At 53.1% G+C, this 22,058-nt stretch overlaps 2 protein-coding genes and 1 long non-coding RNA gene across 3 annotated transcripts; 2 read left to right on the top strand and 1 right to left on the bottom strand.

The window, feature by feature from the left end:
* Nucleotides 1-4,926: 4,926 nt before the first annotated feature.
* On the bottom strand, nucleotides 4,927-9,418 carry LOC109433997 (chymotrypsinogen B). Its single transcript, XM_019710643.2, has 7 exons — nucleotides 9,262-9,418; nucleotides 7,410-7,513; nucleotides 7,229-7,308; nucleotides 7,047-7,125; nucleotides 6,622-6,802; nucleotides 5,622-5,755; nucleotides 4,927-5,147 (listed from the first exon to the last, which is right to left on the bottom strand). The coding sequence occupies exons 1-7, from the start codon at nucleotides 9,311-9,313 to the stop codon at nucleotides 4,986-4,988; spliced, it is 792 nt and encodes a 263-aa protein (XP_019566202.1). The 5' UTR covers nucleotides 9,314-9,418; the 3' UTR covers nucleotides 4,927-4,985.
* On the top strand, nucleotides 5,750-6,744 carry LOC141567487 (uncharacterized). Its single transcript, XR_012490127.2, has 2 exons — nucleotides 5,750-6,363; nucleotides 6,520-6,744. It is a non-coding gene; the product is annotated as an uncharacterized LOC141567487 (long non-coding RNA).
* A 7,948-nt stretch (nucleotides 9,419-17,366) lies between the features above and the next one.
* On the top strand, nucleotides 17,367-20,560 carry LOC109459397 (chymotrypsinogen 2). The gene is made up of 7 exons (XM_019753805.3): nucleotides 17,367-17,516; nucleotides 18,263-18,366; nucleotides 18,468-18,547; nucleotides 18,862-18,940; nucleotides 19,308-19,488; nucleotides 19,577-19,710; nucleotides 20,329-20,560. Exons 1-7 carry the CDS (start codon nucleotides 17,468-17,470, stop codon nucleotides 20,488-20,490), a joined length of 789 nt encoding a protein of 262 aa, XP_019609364.1. The 5' UTR covers nucleotides 17,367-17,467; the 3' UTR covers nucleotides 20,491-20,560.
* The last annotated feature ends 1,498 nt before the right edge of the window (nucleotides 20,561-22,058 follow it).

Raw genomic sequence — 22,058 nt, 5'->3', positions numbered from 1 at the left:
ACAAAAAGCCCGATACACGTTCGAGGTGCTGCGGAATGCCAGGTTGTTTACTGAGACAACTTAACCAGCTGGTCACCAGGCCTTGATTTCTTCTCATTGTACAGATAGAGCCGTGCCCCTGCCAGCGGCCCTTCTGTCCTGCCCCCGGGTTGCCAGGCCCTACTCACCATCAGCATAATTCTGCAGGGCAGGACCCCAGCTGCCACTCACGATGGTAATGGCAGCCACCTGGCCCCTGTTACCTCAGGCCCCCAGCATATTGCCATCTGCCTCTCAGTTCTGTAGTGTCTCCTACCACCCGCCCCGGCCTAGAGATGGCGAGCCTCTGGTGAACTTCTTAGCCACGCTGGGGCCCGTCTAACCAGCACATTCCTTCCTGCTTTGGTAGATGAGTGCATCTTCCAGGCCTTCCTGTGAAACAGTCACCCACAGGGCGTTCCGCCTTACATAGCACATCCACTGAGCTTTATAATCCCTTCCTCCTCCACCCAGCACAGTAATTCTGGCATTTCTATGTCACTCAGGGTGCTCCAGGGCCACGACCACGCCTCTAGGACACATCCTTGCAACATGTTGGCACCACCTGGGGGCCTGGCCAGGGTGTTAAAACCTCCATCCTGGGTGAGTGGGCCCAAATCAATCAACTCTCCCTTATCCATTTCAGGTTCTGCCCCCCTCTCTGCTTCAATGGAGCACTCCCTGTCCAGTGCCCATCATACTGTCCTGGACCCGGCTAGCACCTGCTGCCTAGGTCCTGCAGCTCTGTCATACAGGGTTTCATGCAGGGTCTCAGCTCCCGCTCCCCACATAAGAACGCAGGGTATGGTGAGGCCAAAAAGGAACACCCACGGAGACATAGATAGGGGAGTCATACCACTATAGTGTCACTGGCAGCTGGGTTGGAGACACAGGAAGCAGGAGCCACACGATCCACAACCCGCCGTCCACTTTTCCGCCAACCAACCTCACTTGCTAACTGCAATCCGCGCTTGCTAGCTCAGCCACGGCAGTTATATCAGCGGCTAATGGCTAACCGATAACAGCCGATGGCCAACTAGTCACAGCTGACGGCCATCTACTACCCGAGCCAGCATCTTTCCATGTGAGGCCGAGAGCCTGGAAACTGCTCTCTGGGACTCTGTCCCCACAAGTTCCCACGGGAAAGAGCCTCTGTACTCTCTTCCCAGGCCCCGCACAGCACCATGGCCGGCAGCGGAGGTGGGGGCCGATGCTGGGGCGCCTGTCGCCTTGCAGGGCCCTGACCTTGGCATAGTGGACCAGTCTAGGTTGAGGGTTAAGCCATTGGAACGTGGCTGCTCTGTGACTAGATCCTGGACCCAGTTCTCAGCTTTCTCCACCATGTAGGCGACTACAGGAGGAGAGAGCCTTTCCGTGCACCCATGGAGCTTTCTGGCTTCCATAGCTAGCTTTTAATTGCCTACAAATCACTCTCAGCTGTTTCTTTTTTCCAAAGACTTAATTGTGCTTAGCCATAGCCTCACCATTTCACCATCCTTATAGTTTTTCCCTTCCTACTTCTCAAACTCCTGATAACTGGAACCCATTCATGAATTTTCTTCCACCAAAAAACCACCCCAATTCATCAGTGGGAGACATTTGAACGATTTCATTGTTACCTTGTGCCAGGGGCCATGCTCTCTGTCCCATCGGTGAAAGGGTCCCCATTGCCAGCCGGCAGCCAGTGCTGCATTCCAGAATCCTATCCTAGCATCCGCTTTCTGGGGCCCACTCCTGGTCCCCATAGCCGCAGCTCAAGCGCCCCAGTGAGCAGACTCTAGATGAAGATTACCATTGAGGAAGTTTATCCGAGAATACTCCCGGGAATCAACACCTTGGAAGGGAAGGAACGGATGCAGGATGCGACTGAGGGAGTAACTGGATTGACTTCACTACTCAAACGTGGCCTAAGGGACTAGGCCTTTAAAAACCCCATTGCCCAATCAGGGATGTGGGAGGCCCAGAAAGGAGGTATGGCCTTGGTCAAGATGATTCTCTTTAGCTGAGGAAATTTGCAGAGGACAGACAGCTGAGGGCTGTTGGCTGGCAGCGCTCCCAGCTGCTGGGGTGCAAGCCATTCCTGGAGGGGCTCATCACAGCTCGTCACAGTGTCCACTGGACTGGGTACGCGTGCTGGCTGATAAGTGGCTGGTGAACAGTGTGACATTCTGTGGATGTGAACGGCGCACATCTCTTCTGATCAATTCAGATGTTTCAGTAAAGTAGGAAGCAAGTTCATCTGAAGACAGAGGAAAGTTGGGGAGCCCGCATTGTGTCAACAAGGTCTAACTCCGAACAAGAATATGGGCCAGCCTTGGCAAGGCCTGTTAAGCAGACCCTGCCCTGGGGCTGGGGTGGAGGATCTGTTTGCAAACTGACACAGACTCCCAATTAAACATAGAACTTTTTGCTTAACTGTACTTTTCAGTATAACACCTAATTCAAAAAGTATATTTGGAACAACTTGGGTAAGTCTAATTTTTCAACTGTAATTTTTATGAAATTTAAATGCAGATGAACTATTACTGATGAAAATTGAGCATCTTAATTGAGATGTTCTGTAAGTGCAAATTACACTCTGGATTTCAAAGACTATTATGAGAAAAAGAATGTATAATATATCATTAATAATTTAAAAACATTGATTGTATGTTGAAATGATGCTATGTGGATATATTGAATTAAATAAAGTATATTAATAAAATCACCTACTTCTTTTGACTGTATAAGTCAGGCTACCAGATAATTTAAAATCACTTGTTTGGCTTACATTATTTCGTACAGATGTGGGTCAGAAGCCAGAGGCAAGGCACAGCCATGCGGTTTTCACATTAACCACCAGGTGGCGACTTTATCCCAGGACTCAGGTGTTCCGACTCCAGGAGGCTGCCTCCCCCAAGATCAGTCTTGAAGGAACTCTAAAGAGAAGTATCAAGATCTGAAGAAAACTGGGAGAAAGACCTGGGAGAGGAGAGAATGATTTGAACCAGGGTTGTGTGTGGTCATCTGTGGGCTTGGCTGTGGGAGCATAAAACAGGAAATCAACTGTCAGAGAATTCTGTCTGCTTCTCTCCCCAACTCGTGTTTTGGGGCAATGGGTGCCTACCCCAGGCCCATCTATGACAGCTAGTACAGGTGTCATCAGAATAAATGGGGGGTGCAGAAGTTCTGTGCGGGTGAGGAGCCGAGGAGGACAGAAAGACCACCTCCACAGCCATCCCACGCCTCCCAAACCCGTCTGTGTGCTGCTGAGCTGGAAATGGAGCTCAGAGCAGTTTCTTGATGAGATGGGCAGTGAATTGCTATGGTTTTCAGGCACCTAGAGCTCGTCCACTGCCTCCCATTCCTGAGCTCAAGGGACTGACAGCCACTAGGCACTCTGACCTCTCTCCACGTGTGTTGTAGGACCTGGTACTCAGTGGCCCTGTGGGAATATGCACTCATAGCCCAAAATAATGAGAATTCTGAGGGCCTCAGTTAATTCAACAGAAATTCACAAACTGGAGCTTCAATAAGAAAAATAATTGCAATGGATTGAAATCCTCAAATATGTTTAAATCCACAAATACATAATGATTCTAAAAAACAAAATTAATTGGGCCACCTTTGGGGGATGACAGAGAATATATTCATTATCTTAAAAATTAGCAACGGGAAAAAAGGTAAAAAAAAAAATCTGTGAAGGAAAAAGAAGTAAGCATGTACCCAGCAAAAACAGTACCACTGGATAATTGAATGATAGATGGAGAGGTATCTCTGTACAAGTATTCCAGATGATAAGGCAATGTTAAAATTAAGTTATCACCATTTTGCAAGCCCCTAAAGAACTGATGGATCCAGGGCGGCCGGATGGCTCAGTTGGTTAGAGCACGAGCTCTTAACAACAGGGTTGCCGTTCGATTCCCACGTGGACAAGTGAGCTGCGCCCTCCACAACTAGATTGAAGACAACAAGCTGCCGCTGAGCTGCCGGAGGGGCGGCCGGATGGCTCAGTTGGTTAAAGCACTAGCTCTCAACAACAAGGTTGCCGGATCAATTCCCACGTGGGATGGTGGGCTGTGCCCCTACAACTAAAGATTGAAAACGATGACTGGACTTGGAGCTGATGGGCCCTGGAGAAACACACTGTTCCCCAATATTCTCCAATAAAAAAAAATTTAAAAAGAGAGAGAGAGAGAGAGAAAATCTTCCTAAACCACTAGCAACCGGGCAATTATTCTTTAAAAATAAATAATTGATGGATCCAAGCATTGGAGACAGAAAGAGAGACAGTCAGTCCTGACACCTCCTGAAAGGAACCCAGCTCCCCCCACAGTCTGGTCAAAGGGACTGAACCAGAAGCTGACCAAGCCTCTAGATTTATAACTGTCAAATCTCAGGAAACACAGGGGACAAGGAGGGAGCTGAAAGGACAGTGGTGCCAACCTCCTGGACTGTATTGATATTTCCCAAGCTGCGTAGCTTTGCGTGTGTATCTCATGTGCGGAAGCCTAGGCTCCGAAGCAGAGAAGGGTGGAGATCGAATGCTCGTTCCAGGGCACTGGGTGTGGAAGGGGCTCAAGGCAGAGAAAGGTGCCTGGAGCATGTGCAGGAGGGAGAAGCCTTCATGCGTAGGCTATCTTGGTCCTAATGTCCACGTTTCAGGGCTATGAACTGCATAGCCTGGCCAAGAACTCCTGCCTTCCAGAAAGCTCTATGAGCCATGCTGGCTCCAGCAAATAGGACTTGAATTCTACCCCAGGGTGAAGTCCTGAACAGGGAGGATGTGATACAAAGCTTCCTGAGGAGGCTGGGGTTGTGGGGATACCTGCACACTGGAAAGGGAGCAGTGACACCACTCCCTGGTGGGTAACAGAGGAAATGCAGCCCCACATCCCCTAGACCAGACAGAGAAACATGCAGTCAGTGTTTCTGTACAGATGCTTTTATTAGGGACACTCAGGGTAGGGATGGTAGGGGGTGCAGGTTCAGTTGGCGGCCAGAATCTCCTGAACCCAGGGCATGAGCTCCGTCACGCGGGCGTACACGGCAGGCGTGGAGGTGGAGCAAAAGCCGCTGCCCCAGGACACGATGCCCACCAGAGTCCAGGCTCCATCCTTCTGACAGACCAGGGGGCCGCCAGAGTCACCCTGCAGGAGGAAAAAGGACTGTGTCCAAGCCTGAATGGGGTTTCCAGGGCCCTAGTGTGCCTGGCCTGGCTACGTCCAGGGGGCATGCAGAGAAATGACAAGTGTGTGCACAGTGGCCGTGCATGAGATACTTAGAGCTGGGCCATATGGCAACCCCAGCTCTGCCACCTACTCCTGGAGAGCCTGGGGCAGGTAGCTTACCCTCTCAGCTCACCATGGTATGTAAAATGGGCTGAAAACATCCAGCTCACAGGGTTGGTGTGAGATTAAATACCCCTGGGAAGCCTGGCACCACATCTGGCAAGAGCAAGCCCTCATTAGGGCATCTGTTAGTGCTAGACCTGGCTTTTGCTGGGGCACTGGGCAAGGAGTGAGGTTAAGTAGATTGTGGCAGAAAGGAGTGGCCCTCCTGGCCTGATCAGGGGCAGGGCAAGGTCAGTGAGGGTGGGCAGGGTGGCCCAAGTGAGACCATACCATGCAGGAGGAGACACCGCTGGCTCCGGCGCAGACCATCACGTCGGTGATCTTGTTGCCCCAGAACTTCTTGCATTCATCGTTGGACAGGAGGGGCAGGGCGGCCTGCTGCAGCTTGTCAGGGGTCTTGTTGGCTGAGGGGACAGAGGGGGTGGGATCAGGGCTCTTCAGCCCACCAGTCTACCCTGGGTGGAAGAGACCAGAGGCTTCCTGGAGACCCTGCCTCCCCCTGTGTGGTCCTCGTCCTTCACCATCGCGATGACCATGAATACAGAGCTCCTCACCTTCCCTTAGACCCTAGCAGCATGTGTGGGACAGTTTCTTTCTGATTCCACACCAGGCAGTGGTGACATTGGTTCAAGCACAGTTGTTCAAACAAACCCTGCCCTGCGAAGCTCTGGGGTGGTCTGGGCCCTGCCAGCCACTGTGTGGTGGGCAGAGGGGCTGTGTCCTCCTTTCCAGGGAAGGGAGCACCCTCCTTCTTCTGCCCTCTCCTGGCTGCTTCTGTCCTGTTACAGGGCCAGCTGGGTGGCCTGGGCAGAAGACTAGGAGGCTGGAGGAAGAAGATCAAGCAGAGCCAGCAGCCCGGGAAGGTGAGATGAGGCTGGACTCTCAGGGCTCCGACCCAGCCCTGGACACTGGACTCCCAGCCCAGACTTCAGGACGAGCTGGATGCACCCACCCTCCTCAAGTCTGGAGAGAAGACCAGGTTGGAGATAGGATACTGTCGAAGTTGGTGCAGGTTAGTGAGGGCGATACTTCTTGGTACTTAGGTGTTTCTTAAGCAACTTGCTGTTTAGGTGTATATTATTAAACTGCATTTTTGTTCATGTTTAGTGGGTTTTTAATTAAGAGGGTTTAAATAAATGGGAAGACTTACGACTGTGTTGGAATTTAGGAAAACAAAAAGAGCCCTATGAGCCCCACCTGGAGACTCCTGCTGCTCAGAATCTCCAACCCCAGACGCAGCTCATGGGTGGAAAGGCCACGTCATGCTCACCATTGAACTTGGTCTTGCCCCAGCCAGTGGTGGCACACAGGCTCCCAGCGGGGAAGTCGTCGTCAGCGTCAGGCAGGCACACAGCGGACACGGTCTGGGAGAAGCGGGCGGGAGTGGCCAGCTTCAGCAGGGTGATGTCGTTGCGGACGGTGAGCATGTTGAACTTGGGGTTCTTGAAAACCTGTGGGGTGAGGCCAGAACTACAAAGTGAGGCTCTGGGACAAATCAGCCATCTGCAACTTTCAAGGAGACAAACTCCTTTCCTGGTGGCCCATTTCCAGAAAGGAGACCCACAGCCCAGGGTGAGAATTCTGAGGCCCCATTTCTGGTTCCTGTCTCTCGAGCAGCTGAAGGCTCTCCTTCTTACCCCTGTCCCAGCCCCTTGGCTGAGCCTCCCCAGCCAGTGCAGCAGGGCCTGGGCATACCTGGGCAATCTCCAGAACCTGGATGTTTTCCTCATCGGAGCCCTGGTCAAACTCCCCGGCCACGACCACGTGGGAGGTCCTAGTGGAAGCACATGGGGGTTAATGACCTGCCCCATGCTCTGCTCACCTCCCCCAACCCAACTGGCGCTGGGAGCAGCGCCCTGAGCAGGCCCGGCCCTCACTTGACTCCGCAGTGGGCAGCGGTCACCACCCAGTCCTCGCTGATGAGGGAGCCCCCGCAGAAGTGGAAGCCGGTTTTGTCCTGGAGGAAGATGGGGAGGTGAGTGCTGGCTGGACACCAGCAGCCCCCAGCGGGCCCACCACCCTAGTGTGCCCCCCGCTCATGTGCAGAACCCCCCTCACCTGCAGGGACACCTGCCAGGGCCAGGAGCCAGGGATAGCATCTTCCCCGTTGACGATCCTGGACAGGCCACTCAGCACGGGGTGGATGGCGGGGACCCCGCAGCCTGGGGGAGGTGGGTGGGATGAAAGATGAAGAAGGGCTGAGGCCTGGAGCTAGTCTTCAGAAGACTTGGTTTCTACTTCAGCCCACCCAGGCTGGCACAGGACCCCACTGCCAGACTCCCTCCTCCTCCAGGGACCTTCTCCTGGCAGCCTCCAACCTGTAGCCTCAAGGATCCCCCACACACAGTCTGCTGACCCTAGTCATCCTTCCAAGGATGCTGTGGGAAGGGTCTGCTCCCACCCAGGGCCGTTCTGCCGGAAGGAGCAGAACACAGGCTGAGAAATCAGACTGCCGGGCCTCAGACCAGTCCCCGAAGCTCCAGTGCTCATTTTTCTTAGTAAACTGGGAAGCAAAGGATGCTAAACTCACGGGTCAAGGCCCACCCATTAGACTGGTGGGATGAGGGAGGTGTGGAATTAAGATCTGATAACCCAGGTGCATGGGGAATCGGGAACTCTAACGCTGCTGAGGGGAGTGTGAAAGCTGGGCCCACGTTGGATTTTCTATTCTGGAGATTTCAGGAACTACTCATTGTACAAAGTTTTAGTTTCTTAACTAGTTCATAAAATGGGACTTTGATTCCACACCATAAAAGGAAGCACTGGGGAAACAGAACACAAAGGACTTGAATTGTCATAGAAGAATGAGAAAAGACAGGTGTACGTATATATGTCCATGACACATTTGCTGGGTCAGGACCAGGTGAATTCTCAGCACCTGTGCAGGGGTGTTACAATTTGACAACAGAAAGGAAAGTTGGGCTAGGACAGCCCCTCCGACCATCCAGGCCACCTCGAGGGTCATACAAGCCTTGCTCCCTGCCCCTTGTGCCTGTGGGCACAAGGAGATGAACTGGCCACTCACTGAAGATTGTTACCACCAAAACATATGTCGTTGTAATAATCTATTTTCTTGTAATAGCAAAAAGATTAGAAATAAACTGACATATTTACACAGCTGAGTAAGTGAATGGGCTGGGTCATCAACGGGGATAAATCTAAAACATTATGTGGGTGGCAAAAAGCAAGTAGAGTGTCATTCTGTTTCTGTAAGTTTTTACAAAGGTTCTACATTGTTTACGGAGTTATAAATATGTAGTAAATTGGTAAAAAACAAAAACAAAAAAACACACACACAGAAATGACACACTGCAAATACAGAAGAGGGTTCACCTTCACCTTCCAAGGGGAGGAGGGAGAGGGGAACTTTAGCTGAATCTATTTTATATTTTAAAAGAAATACCTTGAACAAATCTGCAAAAAGGTAACATTTTGCTAACCCCTGATGGTAGTAGGTACGTGGATGTCATATAATTTTATGTATTTTTTTTTACTATTCCTTCTTCTTTTTTTAAAATAGAAAATAAAACTTTGACAAGTGCCCGACATATAAATAAAAAACCCGGGTGGAGGCCTTGGGAGGTATCTGTGATCACACTCTGCCTACAGCATCCCGCCACTTCTGGGCCTCAGAACTTGGCGAGGCCCGGACGGTCTTTTTAACCTGCCCAGTGCAGGCTGTGAGGCTCAGAAAGCCCCAAAGGACGTCTCTCCTCCCTGTAGCCTGTCTGGACATGAGGCCACAGGTGCAGGGGAGGTGACTCAGAGTTCCCTCTTGGGCAGACACCAGGGCTCCTTCCAATAGAGCCCCCATAATGGGGCCTGACCGTGGGGCCACTGAGGGCTCAGGGACCTCTCCACCTCACCTCCTCCCAGGCTGGCCGCCCCCCACGCCTGCCCCGATACTCACCGAAGGCAGCTTCCACGAGGGCGAGGCAGGAGAGGAGCCAGAGGAAAGCCATGTTGCTGCAGTCAGAGCAATGTGGGATGCCTGCTGTCCGGGCCCTTTTTTTATATCTCCTGGGAGCCCTAAAACCCCACCCAGTCCCCCAGCCCTGCCCAGTCAGAGAAGCCTGACAGCCTCCCTCCCTGTTATCCAGGGACCTTGGGCGATAAGTAGAGGTCAAGCCCCTCATGCAGCCCAACCTGGCTCTCAGCCTGGGACACCCCAGCCCCTGAGAAAAGAGCAGCTGCCCTAGCCAACGTCACCCCTAAGCTTTGGCAATGCCAGCCATTCCCATGGCACTGTGGGCAAGGCCAGCACCCAGGCTGCTAGCCCAGGCCCTGTAGAGACCAGCTCTGTGCAGTCTTTGCCAGGACACAGGTGCCGGTGCCTGTGCCACTCCCAGTGCAAAAGGGGGGATCCCACCACAGGGTCAAAGAATTAATTCAAAGAATCCCAGCTGGTCGTTACTAGGAGGCCTCCAGTCCCATAAACACAGGCTGCAGGTTCTCAGCAAAGAGTGCGTTCATGCATTGCTCCTCAGGAAGTCAAGTATTATAAGGATATTCTGGGTTATCCAGAGGGTCACCTCTAAACCAGCCCAGCTAAGCAGCTTCAGAGCAGGCATGAGGCAGTTTGTGGGCCTAAAAAAGTCACCCCACAGTGGCCGCCAGAAGGTTACAGGTTGGCATACATGCTGACAGGCTGTCCCATGTTTACTGCTGGGCTCAACTTTATTCTCTTTTTCTGTGATAATTCACAATTTATGAAACTAGTCATTGCATAAAGCTTTTGTTTCTTAAAAAAAGCTTCTTTGATTCCACACCATTAAAGTACGCACTGAGGAAACAGAAAAGAAACGATGTAATACACCAGTAACACATTTGTCATCAGTGGAGGCCAAATGACTTCTCAGCATCTGTGCACAGGTCCCTTCTCTCCTCTGGGCCAGGCCGGGGCACTCATAGGAACAGAGCACACAGTGCCCCTGCCCTGTGGAGCCGAGACCCTAATGAGAGAGACAGACGCTAAAGTAAGAATATAATGCGTTAGGTCCAGTAACGGGGAGATGGAATGGGGAACGCTGCTGCTCTAGACAGTCCAGTGGGGCCTCATGGATGAAACGGTTTGGAAAGAAAAATGCAGCAGGCAAACTGAGTCTTACCTCCAACACCTCTGTGGTCAACAGGCCATGGTCACCTAGGGAGAAGGTCATCAGAATGAGCAGGGCAGGGTGGCCAGATGGCTCAGGTGGTTAGAGCGTGAGCTCTTAACAAACAGGGTTGCCAGTTCGATTCCCACATGGGCCAGTGAGCTGTGCCCTCCACAGTTAGATTGAAGACAACGAGCTGCTGCTGAGCTGCTGGAGGGGCGGCCTGATGGCTTAGTTGGTCAGAGGCTGAGCTCTTAACAACAAGGTTGCCGGTTCAATTCCCACATGGGATGGAGACTGTGCCCCTGCAGCTAAAGATCGAAAACACCGACTGGACTTGGAGCTGAGCGGCACCCTCTACAACTAGATTGAAGGACAACGACTTGGAGCTGATGAGCCCTGGAGAAACACACTGTTCCCCAATATTCCTCCATAAAAATAAAATTAAATTTAAAAAAAGAATGAACAGGACAGTGTCACCGAACTTGATTGGATTTGAAGTTTTGTCTTTGATTTGTAAATTTAGTTTTGTTTTACAATTGTGTGTTCTTATCAGGGGGGATATTCAAAATGTTTAATTAACCACAGGTTGAGCAGAAGCTCCGGCCAGTGGGAGCAGTGGCTGGGACAGGCTGTGGGGAGGCGCTGAGGCAGCCAAATTTTGAGGACCTAGAGGGTGGGGGCAGCGGCTGTTCACTAAGTGGGTCTGAAGCCTTTTGATATTTTAACAGGCTATGTGGTCACCCAGGGGTGTCCTGGCTGAGCGTCAGCCCTGGCTTTGAGCATAAGGAATTACACATTCAAATTCCAGGCCAGGGTAATTTATTGAAATATTAACATTTGCTGGGTTTTTTCCCCTTTCACTCATTCCAGGCAGGTAGTCAAGCCATTTGTATTTTCCTTGACGCAGGGATTTTTCCAGAGTGGACAACAGAAGCAGCCTGAAGTCCATGGCGCTTCAGGTCTGTGGCCGACTTGCGTATGGGGAGAATATGGCCTCCGAAGTCTATACCTGGTCTGCAAAGAGGTCTGTGTGTATTTGCTGATATGTATTTTACTTGAAGCAGTTCCTTTTGGCCCCCACCCATGCCCCTATTCCGAACAGACCATGAGATGAGCACTGCCGGAGCAGGGTTGTCATTTTGTTCCCGAGTGATAGCCACTGCTGCTTGCCCGAAGCCATTGGCTCCTTTTGTCCACACCGAGGGTTCCCATGGAGGCCACCCCACGCAGCTCGCAGTGGAGAGAATGCTGATAAACACAGGCCAGTGGAAACACATGGGGGTGAGGAGAACTCCAGCCCCACCCCACTTTGGCAGTCTTGTGGGGATGTGGCACTTGGCACTTCAGCCGCCATCATGACACCCGCAGAAGAAATACAAGAGATTCTGATCCAAAGCTGTACCACCACTGAGCTGCTGAGCAGGAACCTGCAAACCCACACCTCCAAATCGCTGCTCGTGTGCACTCATGTGAGAAAAGCAAATCCCTCTTTTTAGCCACTGCTAGCCGTGCATCTTGTTACAGAAAAGCACCTTAAGGAATACAAAATAATCATAAGAATGGTGCTAGATGTCTTCCATCTTCCCCTTCAGATTCACTTTTCTCGCTTCTCCACCTTATGGGCCTCAAGCAGACTGATCCTCAGGGAAGAGACTGCATGGCAGCTTCCCAGGCTCTCTGGCTTCCTGTTGGGGTCAGCCTCTGGGAGGCGCCAGCAGGAGCAGGGCCCAGGGAGAGAGAAGTCGGGCACTTGTTCCTGGGTTCCCTCCGAGAGGCTGCTGTGGGTTGGCTGCCTCTCACTCCAGAGGCCACAGATCCTTTCAGGCGCCCCTCTCTGTCCAGCGGCCCTTCCTGGATACCCTAACTCCCTCCTATCCTTTCAGCTCCAGGTGTGTCTCCATTGTTGCTAGAACCCTGTGCACCTCACTATCCTTCGTTGGTTTCCCTAAACCCTGCCAACACCTTTGTAACAATTCCCTATATTAAAACTCCTTAAATAACCCAGTTTCAGTGTGCCATCTGTTTTCAACAGGACCATGACTGATACAGTAATTGTGGCCACAGGACCACTGAACATGGAATTCCGGGGATGGGCTGCTCACCCCGGAGGAGTCAAGGATGACCCCTTAGCCAAAGCAGATGAGACCCTGGTGGCCCATGGCACCCAGTGGCATCACATTTACTCTGCCACTGGAGGTGGCAGAGGCTGAAGTGCAGGTGGGAACAGGCACTGGAGGTCGAGTGTTTGTGGCACTAAGTTCCTACAGCATCAGTGGGGATCACAAATGGCCAATGAGCACATGAAAAGATGATCAAAACCACCAGGCATCAGGGAAATGCAAATCAAAACCACAGTGAGGTATCACTTCACACCCATTAGGACAGCTAACAAACAAAAACCAAAAAAATAAGAATTGGCAAGGACGTGGAGAAACCAGAACCCTTGTGTATTGTTGGTGGGAATGTAAAATAGTGCAGCCACTGTGGAAAACAGTATGGTGGTTCCTCAAAAAATTAAAACTAGATTTACCGTATGATTCCACAATTCCACTTCTGGGTAAATACCCAAAAGAATTAAAAGCAGGGTCTCAAAGAGGTATTTGCACACCAATGTTCATAGCCCTGGGGAAGCCTTGGGATGGGGAAGAAATGGGCAACCGCAGCGATGGGATGCAGGCACTTCAGCAAGCGGCAGTGTGGACACCTGAGCAGGACAAAGGAGCAGCTTCCTTCTCCATGTCTGGGCACAGTGCCAGCCGAGGATGGCGGAGGTTTTCCTCCATGGGCTGAGATTTGGTTTCAGGCTTCTGGCAGAATAAATGATGAAAATACAATTATGTTCTCTAATAGAAAAATAAAGAAAACTACATTTGTTGCATGACAGTGTTTAGGGCTGAGAGTCACTTCAGTAAAAGGAGCAAAAAGAAGGTGGGAGTAGGAGAGGGGCAACAGCCCCAATGTCCCAGTGAGAGAATTGGGTACACAATTGGGGTGTATTTACGAAACACCGCTCCGCCATGAAAAGGAACACACTACTGATACAAACAAGAACTCAAGTGAATCGTAAAATCATTTGGCTGAGCGAAAAAACCCAGACGCAAAGACAACATACTGTACGGTTCCATTTATATAAATTTCCAGAACAGGCATAACTAATCTACAATGAAAGAAATCAGAACAGTGGTTTCTGGTTGCCTCAGAGGAGGGGGAGTTGGAAAGAGGCATGAAGGACCTTTATATATATACTATAATTACATATATAATTTATATATATTATATATGTCAAAATTCATTCCTCTGTTGACTTAAGATCTATGCATTTCACCATCTATAATACATTCTTCAACATACCTTTTTTTTTTTTTTAAGATTTTATTGGGGAAGGGGAACAGGACTTTATTGGGGAACAGTGTGTACTTCCAGGCCTTTTTTTTTCCAAGTCAAGTTGTTGTCCATTCAATCTTAGTTGTGGAGGGCGCAGCTCAGCTCCAGGTCCAGTTGCCGTTTCTAGTTGCAGGGGGCACAGGCCACCATCCCTTGTGGGAGTCGAACTGGCAACCTTGTGGTTGAGAGGACGCGCTCCAACCAACTGAGCCATCCGGGAGGCAGCTCAGCTTAAGGTGCTGTGTTCAAGCTTAGTTGCAGGGGGTGCAGCCCATCATCCCTTGCGGGACTCGAGGAATTGAACTGGCAACCTTGTGGTTGAGAGCCCACTGGCCCATGTGGGAATCGAACCGGCAGCCTTCAGAGTTAGGAGCGTGGAGCTCTAACCGCCTGAGCCACCGGGCCGGCCCCAACATATCTTATTTTTAATTAAAAAAAAAAAAAAAAGATTGGGATGTGACCCCCTCAGCTGCAGGGCTTCGAGGGGAATTGCTCTCTCCCTTAAGGAGACTGACACCTGAGTGCTGGCCTCAGGGAAGATGCCACCGTCTTAGAGGCAATGCCCCTCACAGCCCTCTGCAACACCTAGATGCTGGGCAGAACCTGGAACCTGGCCTAACACCCACCTGAGGCCAAACCCCAGGAGGCAGCTGGGCAGAGACTGAATCAGGACCCCCCTGTCCCTAGCCAAGCTCTTCCCCCAACCCAGGCTGCCTGCGAGAGTGCTCCCCCACATGTGCGAGAGTGCTCCCCCACATGCTGTTGGTTCCCTGTGTGTGCCAAGATCGGGTCATGAGAAGAAATGTCACTGAGTTACAACTTTTCCTGGGCTTGCTTCAGCATTACCCATTAAACATACTAGACCTCACATACTTGCAATGAGGTACCAAGTACAGAGTCAAAGTTTTCTGAAATGTCAGACAACCCGCAAACAAGGCTCTACCTGCTCCCTAGGAGTTTGCATGAACAGAGATGGGGAAATGTCAGACAACCCGCTGACAAGGCTCTACCTGCTCCCTAGGAGTTTGCATGAACAGAGATGGGGAGGCTCCAGGAGTCTAGGAGAAGAGGCAGAGCTCCAAGTCCGAGGGTGGAGAGAAATATCAGGGGAAAAGTAGAGCCTAAGAAAATACTCTTTCCTATAAACTTGTTTGGCTAAACTAATTCTGGGTCCAGAGATCGACTCATCCATAGCCTCTGACTGATGCCTGCTTTGCAGCTGGCCAGCCACCACGAGGCAGCACTGCGAAAAGCTCCCTGCCAGGGTTCAACTGCACTGCGAAGTCCCAGAGACAGGAAGTTCAGGGACTGTAGAATAGGACAAAGCGGCGATCTAACACTCAGCCCTTAGGGGCCCTTCCTTTGGGTGAGGGTTGGAGGGGCGCTCTGGGTTGCGTTTGCCCCTTGGGAGGGTGGTGCGGGACAGAGGGCCGCGGGTCCTGTCCCCGCCAGCTTCTGGCCCCTCTTCCAGCTGGAGTGGGGCATGTACGAGGCCCACCCTCCCCGCCCCCACTAACAGCTGTGCTGATTCCCAGGCCTCAGTAACCTGTGAGTGAGGGCGGGCAGGGCTCCAGCCAGCTGTCAGCTCCCAAGGCTTAGGCCATGGCCACAGGTTGGCTCTCGCAGCTGCGTCCCCTCCCCCAGCTGCCCTGCCCCTCCCCTACTCAGGCCCCAGCATCCAGGGGTGGCCAGAGGGTCACGATCCAGATCCTGGTAGTGTCTTCATCAGGACCCTCCTCGGTGGACCCCTTGACTTCTCCGCCCTGGCTTCCTGCCCTCTCGGCTTTTTGCAACACTCGGGAGCGCTCCGCCAGCCCTTTGCTCTCGGTATTCCCCCTGCCTGGACCCCAGGTCCTCTGACCTGCGCTTGGAGCACACCTGTAAACTCTTAGGCTGTGACTTAAATGTTCTCAGTGAGGCCCTCGGGTAGTAGTAGTAGTAATTAATAATAATAATAATAAATAATAATAATAATAATATAATGTAACTCCTTAAAGGGATAGGAAGGTATATCTTACTTTTTTTTTTTTTTTTTTTGCTCTCTTCCCTGAACTCTCCCACCCCTTGCCCCCATGTAAGCTTGCTAAAGGCAGGAACTTGCGTTTCTTCGGTTTGTTCTAGTCCAGCAGGGGCCTGGTAAGCATCGGTGGCTAGGATGAAGGCACTTGCACAGACAGTACAATTTCATTCAGATGGGACCACAGTCTGCATCTTGTTTTGTGTCCTGCTTTCCCTCCGAATAACATTGTGGCCACCCCGCCCTGTCATTAGTCCTCCAGGATGTGCAAAGGGCACCAATACGCAATTCAAAGCAGGAAAGGACAAGGACCAAGCAACGTGAATTGTGTGTGAGGTCTGGTCCTAGCGCGCTCGAAATGGGCCATGTCCTTTCATATTGTGGAACCCACACTCAGCATCCCCATTTTACATACGTAGGAATGGGATCAGAGAGGGTAAGTAACTTGCTAAGGCCCCACAGCTGTCTGATGCCGACATCTGCATCGTGAACTAGCACACTACAATCAGCAATGCAATTGAAATTAGACCCAGCCAGGAGGTATTTTCCTCGTGCGTTTTAGGGCGCTTGTCCTATACCTGGCAGCCTCAACCCAAATTTCTCCCTCCCCAGTTTTGCAGTTGCTGGGAAAGGCCCCACTGTCCATGCTATTGCCCAAGCCAGAAACAGACCTCCCTGCTCCTACTACTGTGTTTCCCCCAAAATAAGACCTCACCAGAAAATAAGCCCTAGCATGATGTTTCAGGATGACGTCTCCTGAACATAAGCCCTAATGCGTCTTTTGGAGCAAAAATTAATATAAGACCCAGGCTTATTTTCGGGGAAACACGGTATCCTGCCTGGTCCAGCCTCCATCAGTTCTTGTTGGGGTGACAGCAAGGGCCCTCTGGCTGGCCCCTGGACCCAGTCTTGCCCTGGATGCCTCATGCTTAACTCCAGGGACTCATGGCACCTGGGGGAAGGGCCCAGGTCCCTGTGAATTGGCAGTGGGATACATGCCCCTCCAAGCCACACTGCAAACAGCCTGAGTGACCAGCACAGATACTAAAGTAAGCCTTCACTGAACCTTCTTGGCCAACCCAAGAGCGGGGGGGGGGGGCAGGAGAGAAACACCCTCAGCCCCTGACCACCTGTGCTACCACCCACCCCTTGGTCGCCACACATCCCCACGACTTGACCACACTGCCCAGGGAGTTTTGAACAACTAACAGATGAGCTAAATTACTTGTCCTAGGTCCTCCAGACCATGAGAGACTCGGTTGGGGCTCAACTCTTGGCCAGGTCTGGCTGCTGCCACAGGGCCCCTCCCGAGGCAGGGCCAAGAGGAGGAAGCCAAGTGCAGTGGGAATGAAAAAAGCCATGAGATCTCTTTCTCTTCTTGGCTGTGGGTTGGGGGCCACCTTGGTTGGCCTCAGCTTTGCCCTTGGCCATGACCCCAAGCTCGGCCATGGCCACAGCTGCTGCTGTCCTGGCCTGCTCTGGTACGTCCTGCCCTCTCTGGCACACACCCAGGAAAGAGATTGTCACCTCAAGGTCTCCAGATAACAGCCTCATGCACAGGGATATAACGAGGAACCCCCCAGGCAGGGGCTCTACACCTTTCTGAACACAGCACCATGACCTTTCTCTGGCTCCTGTCCTGCGCCCTCCTGGGTACAGCTTTCGGTGAGTGCCGGGGCAGGTAGAGGCTGGGAAGGCTGTGTCCCCAACCCTGAGGCCAGCAAGGGGCCCCGGGGTCCCTACTCCCAGTTCTACTGTGCCTGGTGGTGTGAGGCTGAGCGAGTCTCTCCCCCTCTGAGCCTCACCAGCCCCTTCTCTACAATGGGCATGCTGGGAGGGTTGGATCAGACCAGCCAGAGTGAGGCCTCCGAGGAGTAGGGAGACATTCCTGGGGCTGTCCCAAGGCCTCACACCCTGTGCAGGGGACGGGGACGACAGGTCCAGATGGTCAGAGAGTTCTCTGAACGGTTGGGGGCTCCCAAAGAGGCTCAGAAAGTGAGCAGGTGGGCAGGTGTGGCTCAGCATCCACCAGCCCTAACTTGTGTTTGCTGAGTGCGTACTATGTGCCAGGAACAGAACAAGTTCCTGCTGTGCCTACTAACTCCTCTTATGTCCTTATACCGACTCTGTGAGGTTAGCAACCATATGGCCCCCATTTTGCTGATGGGAAAACTGAGACTTAGAGTAGTTAAGCGAGGCAGTGATGGGGCCGGGGTTCAAACCCACAGAGCCCGGCCCCCTGCCCAGGCTTTGGTCCTGCACCACCTCACACTCAACCCACTGGACTTGTCTGGGCTGATGCATACAGCAGACTGAGTTGTCCGTGGGGAATTCCTGGGGCCATGGGACCTGGCTGGGGGGCACAGAGTTGACCTTGGCTTCCACCCCTCACCATATACTCCCACCCCCAGGCTGCGGGGTCCCCGCCATCCACCCCGTGCTGAGTGGCCTGTCCAGGATCGTCAATGGGGAAGAGGCTATCCCTGGCTCCTGGCCCTGGCAGGTGTCCCTGCAGGTGAGGGGGGTTCTGCACATGAGTGGAGGGCACACTGGGGTGGTGGGCCCGCTGGGGGCTGCTGGTGTCCAGCCAGCACTCACCTCCCCCTCTTCCTCCAGGACAAAACCGGCTTCCACTTCTGCGGGGGCTCCCTCATCAGCGAGGACTGGGTGGTGACCGCCGCCCACTGCAGTGTCAGGTGAGGGCCTCGGGTCCCCAGGAAACCCCTTAAGTGGGGGGAAGACCCTCAGCACTGAGGACTAGTCCTTTGACTCCTTTGTTCGTCAGTTTCCTAATTTGGAAATGTGAAGAAAATTCAGTCCTGCTGTTCTCCCAGGGGTCTCTGGGAAGGAAACATGGGGTAGACTGTTGGCATAGTTGTTCCAGGGGGCAGTTGTTGGTATTCTGAGCTCCTGAATCTTGTGATCAGCACCGCACACACCAGCCCCCGGCAGCCCAGCAGGGCCCCACCACCTCATGTCAGGAACCCCTCCTTTCTCTGGCCCTTCCCAGAACCTCTCACCTGGTCGTGGCCGGGGAGTTTGACCAGGGCTCAGACGCTGAGGACATCCAGGTGCTGAAGATTGCCAAGGTATGGTGGCCCTCAGAGTCCAGGTGGCTCCAGGCAGGGTGGGCTCTTGGCAGTTGCAGCCCAGGCTAACTGGGCTGGATCAAAAGGCCTGAAAACCCCTTGGGCTGGGCATAGTGGGAAGGGGTGCCTCAGCTCCCGATCACCCCAATACCCCATCATGATACAGCAAAGCAGAAAGCAGGTGAGTGAGGTTTCACGTAGGGACAGTCTTTGCCTGCATCCTGGGCCCACAGGAGGCGCTGCTGAGCTAAACAGATGGTTGTCCAGAGAGGACACCAAGGCGATGAGGGGTAGCCCAGCGCCCTTGTTCTGCCGTGCGCTGGCTTCTTCCCAGACCCCAACTGTGGCTGTCGGCCCCACCCAACAGGTTTTCAAGAACCCCAAGTTCAACATGTTCACCATCAACAACGACATCACCCTGCTGAAGCTGGCCACGCCCGCCCGCTTCTCCCAGACCGTGTCCCCTGTGTGCCTGCCTGAGGACTCTGACGACTTCCCTGCGGGGTCGCTGTGTGCCACCACGGGCTGGGGCTTGACCAAACACAACAGTGAGTGGCCACAGGGTGGGTGGACAAGAAGCGGAGGCTGCGGGCAGGGCAGGGCTACTGTTACTGACCACCCACTCTGCCCTTCCAGATGCCAAGACCCCTGACAAGCTGCAGCAGGCAGCCCTGCCCCTCCTGTCTAACACCAACTGCAAGAAGTTCTGGGGCAACAAGATCACCAACCTCATGGTCTGCGCAGGTGCCAGTGGCGTCTCCTCCTGCATGGTATGGCTTCCTAGGCTACCCTCGAATCCCTTTCCTCCCAGCCTGGGATGGATTTGAGCAAAAGGCCAGGCCAGGGCTTGGTAGAGAGGAAATGGAAGTAGCAGGGCATTTCGCTGGGCATTCCTACCTAAGTAGTTGGGAAGACAGGGCTCTTGGCAGATCACCCACCAATGACCTCAGCACAAGTGCCAGAGTAAGGGGCTTTGGCCTTGGAGCCACCACAACCCAAAATTCTATTGATAATGGTGTCTAAACAAATGGTGCTTCCTGGAGTTGTGCAGTGCACAGCCTGGACAGTGGAACATGGCAGCCTAGAATGGCTCCAGAAGGGGCTGGGCAGCCCTTCCTCACAGTGGCCCCAAGACCAGCACGACTCATACTTCCCCCCTACTAATCAAACCAGCTTTACTGAGCCTCTATCACAAAACCCCACCCCAGAGGGTGGTCCAGACTTCCAGGGGCACAAACCATAGAAAGAGCTGCTCAAGTTTCTTTCATCATCTTTCCAGTATGCTTGTGCTGAGTCTTCTGGCAATCAGGCCCTGGACTGGGCTCTGGGAACATCTGGGAACCCCACCTGGGCTGCCAGATCCAAGCCCGCTTCTCCTTCTCCCGTAGGGTGACTCTGGCGGCCCCCTGGTCTGCCAGAAGGATGGAGCCTGGACCCTGGTGGGCATCGTGTCCTGGGGCAGCGGTACCTGCTCCACCTCCACCCCTGGCGTGTACGCCCGTGTGACGGAACTCATGCCCTGGGTGCGGCAGATCCTGGCCGCCAACTGAGCCCCCGCCCCACCCTGGCCTCCCTGCTGACTTTGCTCCCACAAAGTCTCAATAAACCGAGTGAAACTCACATCGATGGTGTCCATCTCCTGTGTTGGGGCCTCCAAGGCCTGAACTTGGGCCTTCGCCAGGCCAGGTACGGGGGGGTCTCTCCTTAGACCCCTCTCCAGAAGAGCTGGGAAGGGCACAGGCAGATGAAATGGGACTTTGACCCCCACTCTCCCACCTGGGCTACAAGGTCCTCACCATCTGCCCCCTGCTCAGCATGCTCAGGCCCCCTGCCGGGACTGGCATCCAGGGGGTGAGTCTGCTGTTGGCCGCACACACCTATGCTTCCAGGAATCCTCCCAGGCCCCCACTGGGGACACTAGAAGGGACCCAACACTCTCAATGGTTGATGAGGGAGCACCCTCCTTCCTGTTACCCTATCCTGGCTGCTTCTGTCCTGTTAAAGGACCAGCTGGATGAGCGGTGGCCTGGGCAGAAGACCTTAGGATGCTGGAGGAAGAAAATCAGCCAGATGGCTCAGTTGGTTAAAGCGTGTTTTTTAAATTTATTATTATCATTATTTTTAGTTGGGGAACAGTGTTTCTCCAGGGCCTATCAGTCCCATCAGCTCCAAATCGATGTCCTTCAATCTAGTTGTGTCGGGCGCAGCTCAGCTCCAAAGTCCAGTCGCCGTTTTCAATCTTAGTTGCAGGGGGCACAGCCCACCATCCCATACGGGAATTGAACCGGCAGCCTTGTTGTTAAGAGCTTGCACTCTAACCAGCTGAGCCGTCTGGCCGCTTCTCCGGAATCTCAGCGGCAGCTCGCTGCCTTCAATCTAGTTATGGAGGGCACAGCTCACTGGCCCGTGTGAGAATCGAATCGGCGATCCTGTTGTTCAGAGCTCGCACTCTAACCAACTGAGCCATCCGGCGGTCCCTAGAGCGCGTGTTCTTAACAAGGTTGCCAGTTCAATTCCTGCATGGGATGGTGGGCTGCGCCCCCCTGCAACTAGATTGAAAATGGACACTGGACTTGGAGCTGAGCTGCGTGCGCCCTCCACAACTAGATTAAAGGACAACGACTTCACTTGGAGCTGATGGGTCCTGGAAAAAAACAGTTGCCCAATAAAACTTTTTAAAAAAGAAAAGAAAGAAGATCAGGCAGAGGCAGCAGCTTGGGAAGGTGAGACGAGGCTGGACTCTCAGGGCTCCGACCTAGTCCTGGACACTGGACTCCCTGCCCAGACTTCATGGCGAGCTGGGTGCACCCCCAGCTCCCAAGGTCCTGCAGCCATTAGCAGAGCTCACCCGCCTGCAGGAGATAATTCTTGTAGGGTGCTTGGGCTGAGCCTACCGGCTTCAGGCCCTGGACTGGGGCGTCACCTCCTTGGCCCTGCTGTTCCCTGCGGCCTTGGTTTTCTTCTGCGGGGACCCATTGCTTCTTCACCCTCCCAAGAGGCCGCCCACAGCCTCACCATGGACCCCTTCAACCAACCACTCCTACCCTGGGCATCCACAGGTGAGGACACACCCGCCTTTCCACCCAAGGACCCTCTCACGTCTCACACCTCAGGAGGC

The sequence above is a fragment of the Rhinolophus sinicus genome, chromosome 8 (assembly GCF_057876585.1).
Source record: "Rhinolophus sinicus isolate RSI-liver-muscle chromosome 8, RSI-T2T, whole genome shotgun sequence".
Taxonomy (NCBI): domain Eukaryota; kingdom Metazoa; phylum Chordata; class Mammalia; order Chiroptera; family Rhinolophidae; genus Rhinolophus; species Rhinolophus sinicus.
The sequence above is the reverse complement of the archived record's forward strand: the minus strand, read 5'-3'. Positions and strand labels throughout refer to the sequence as shown.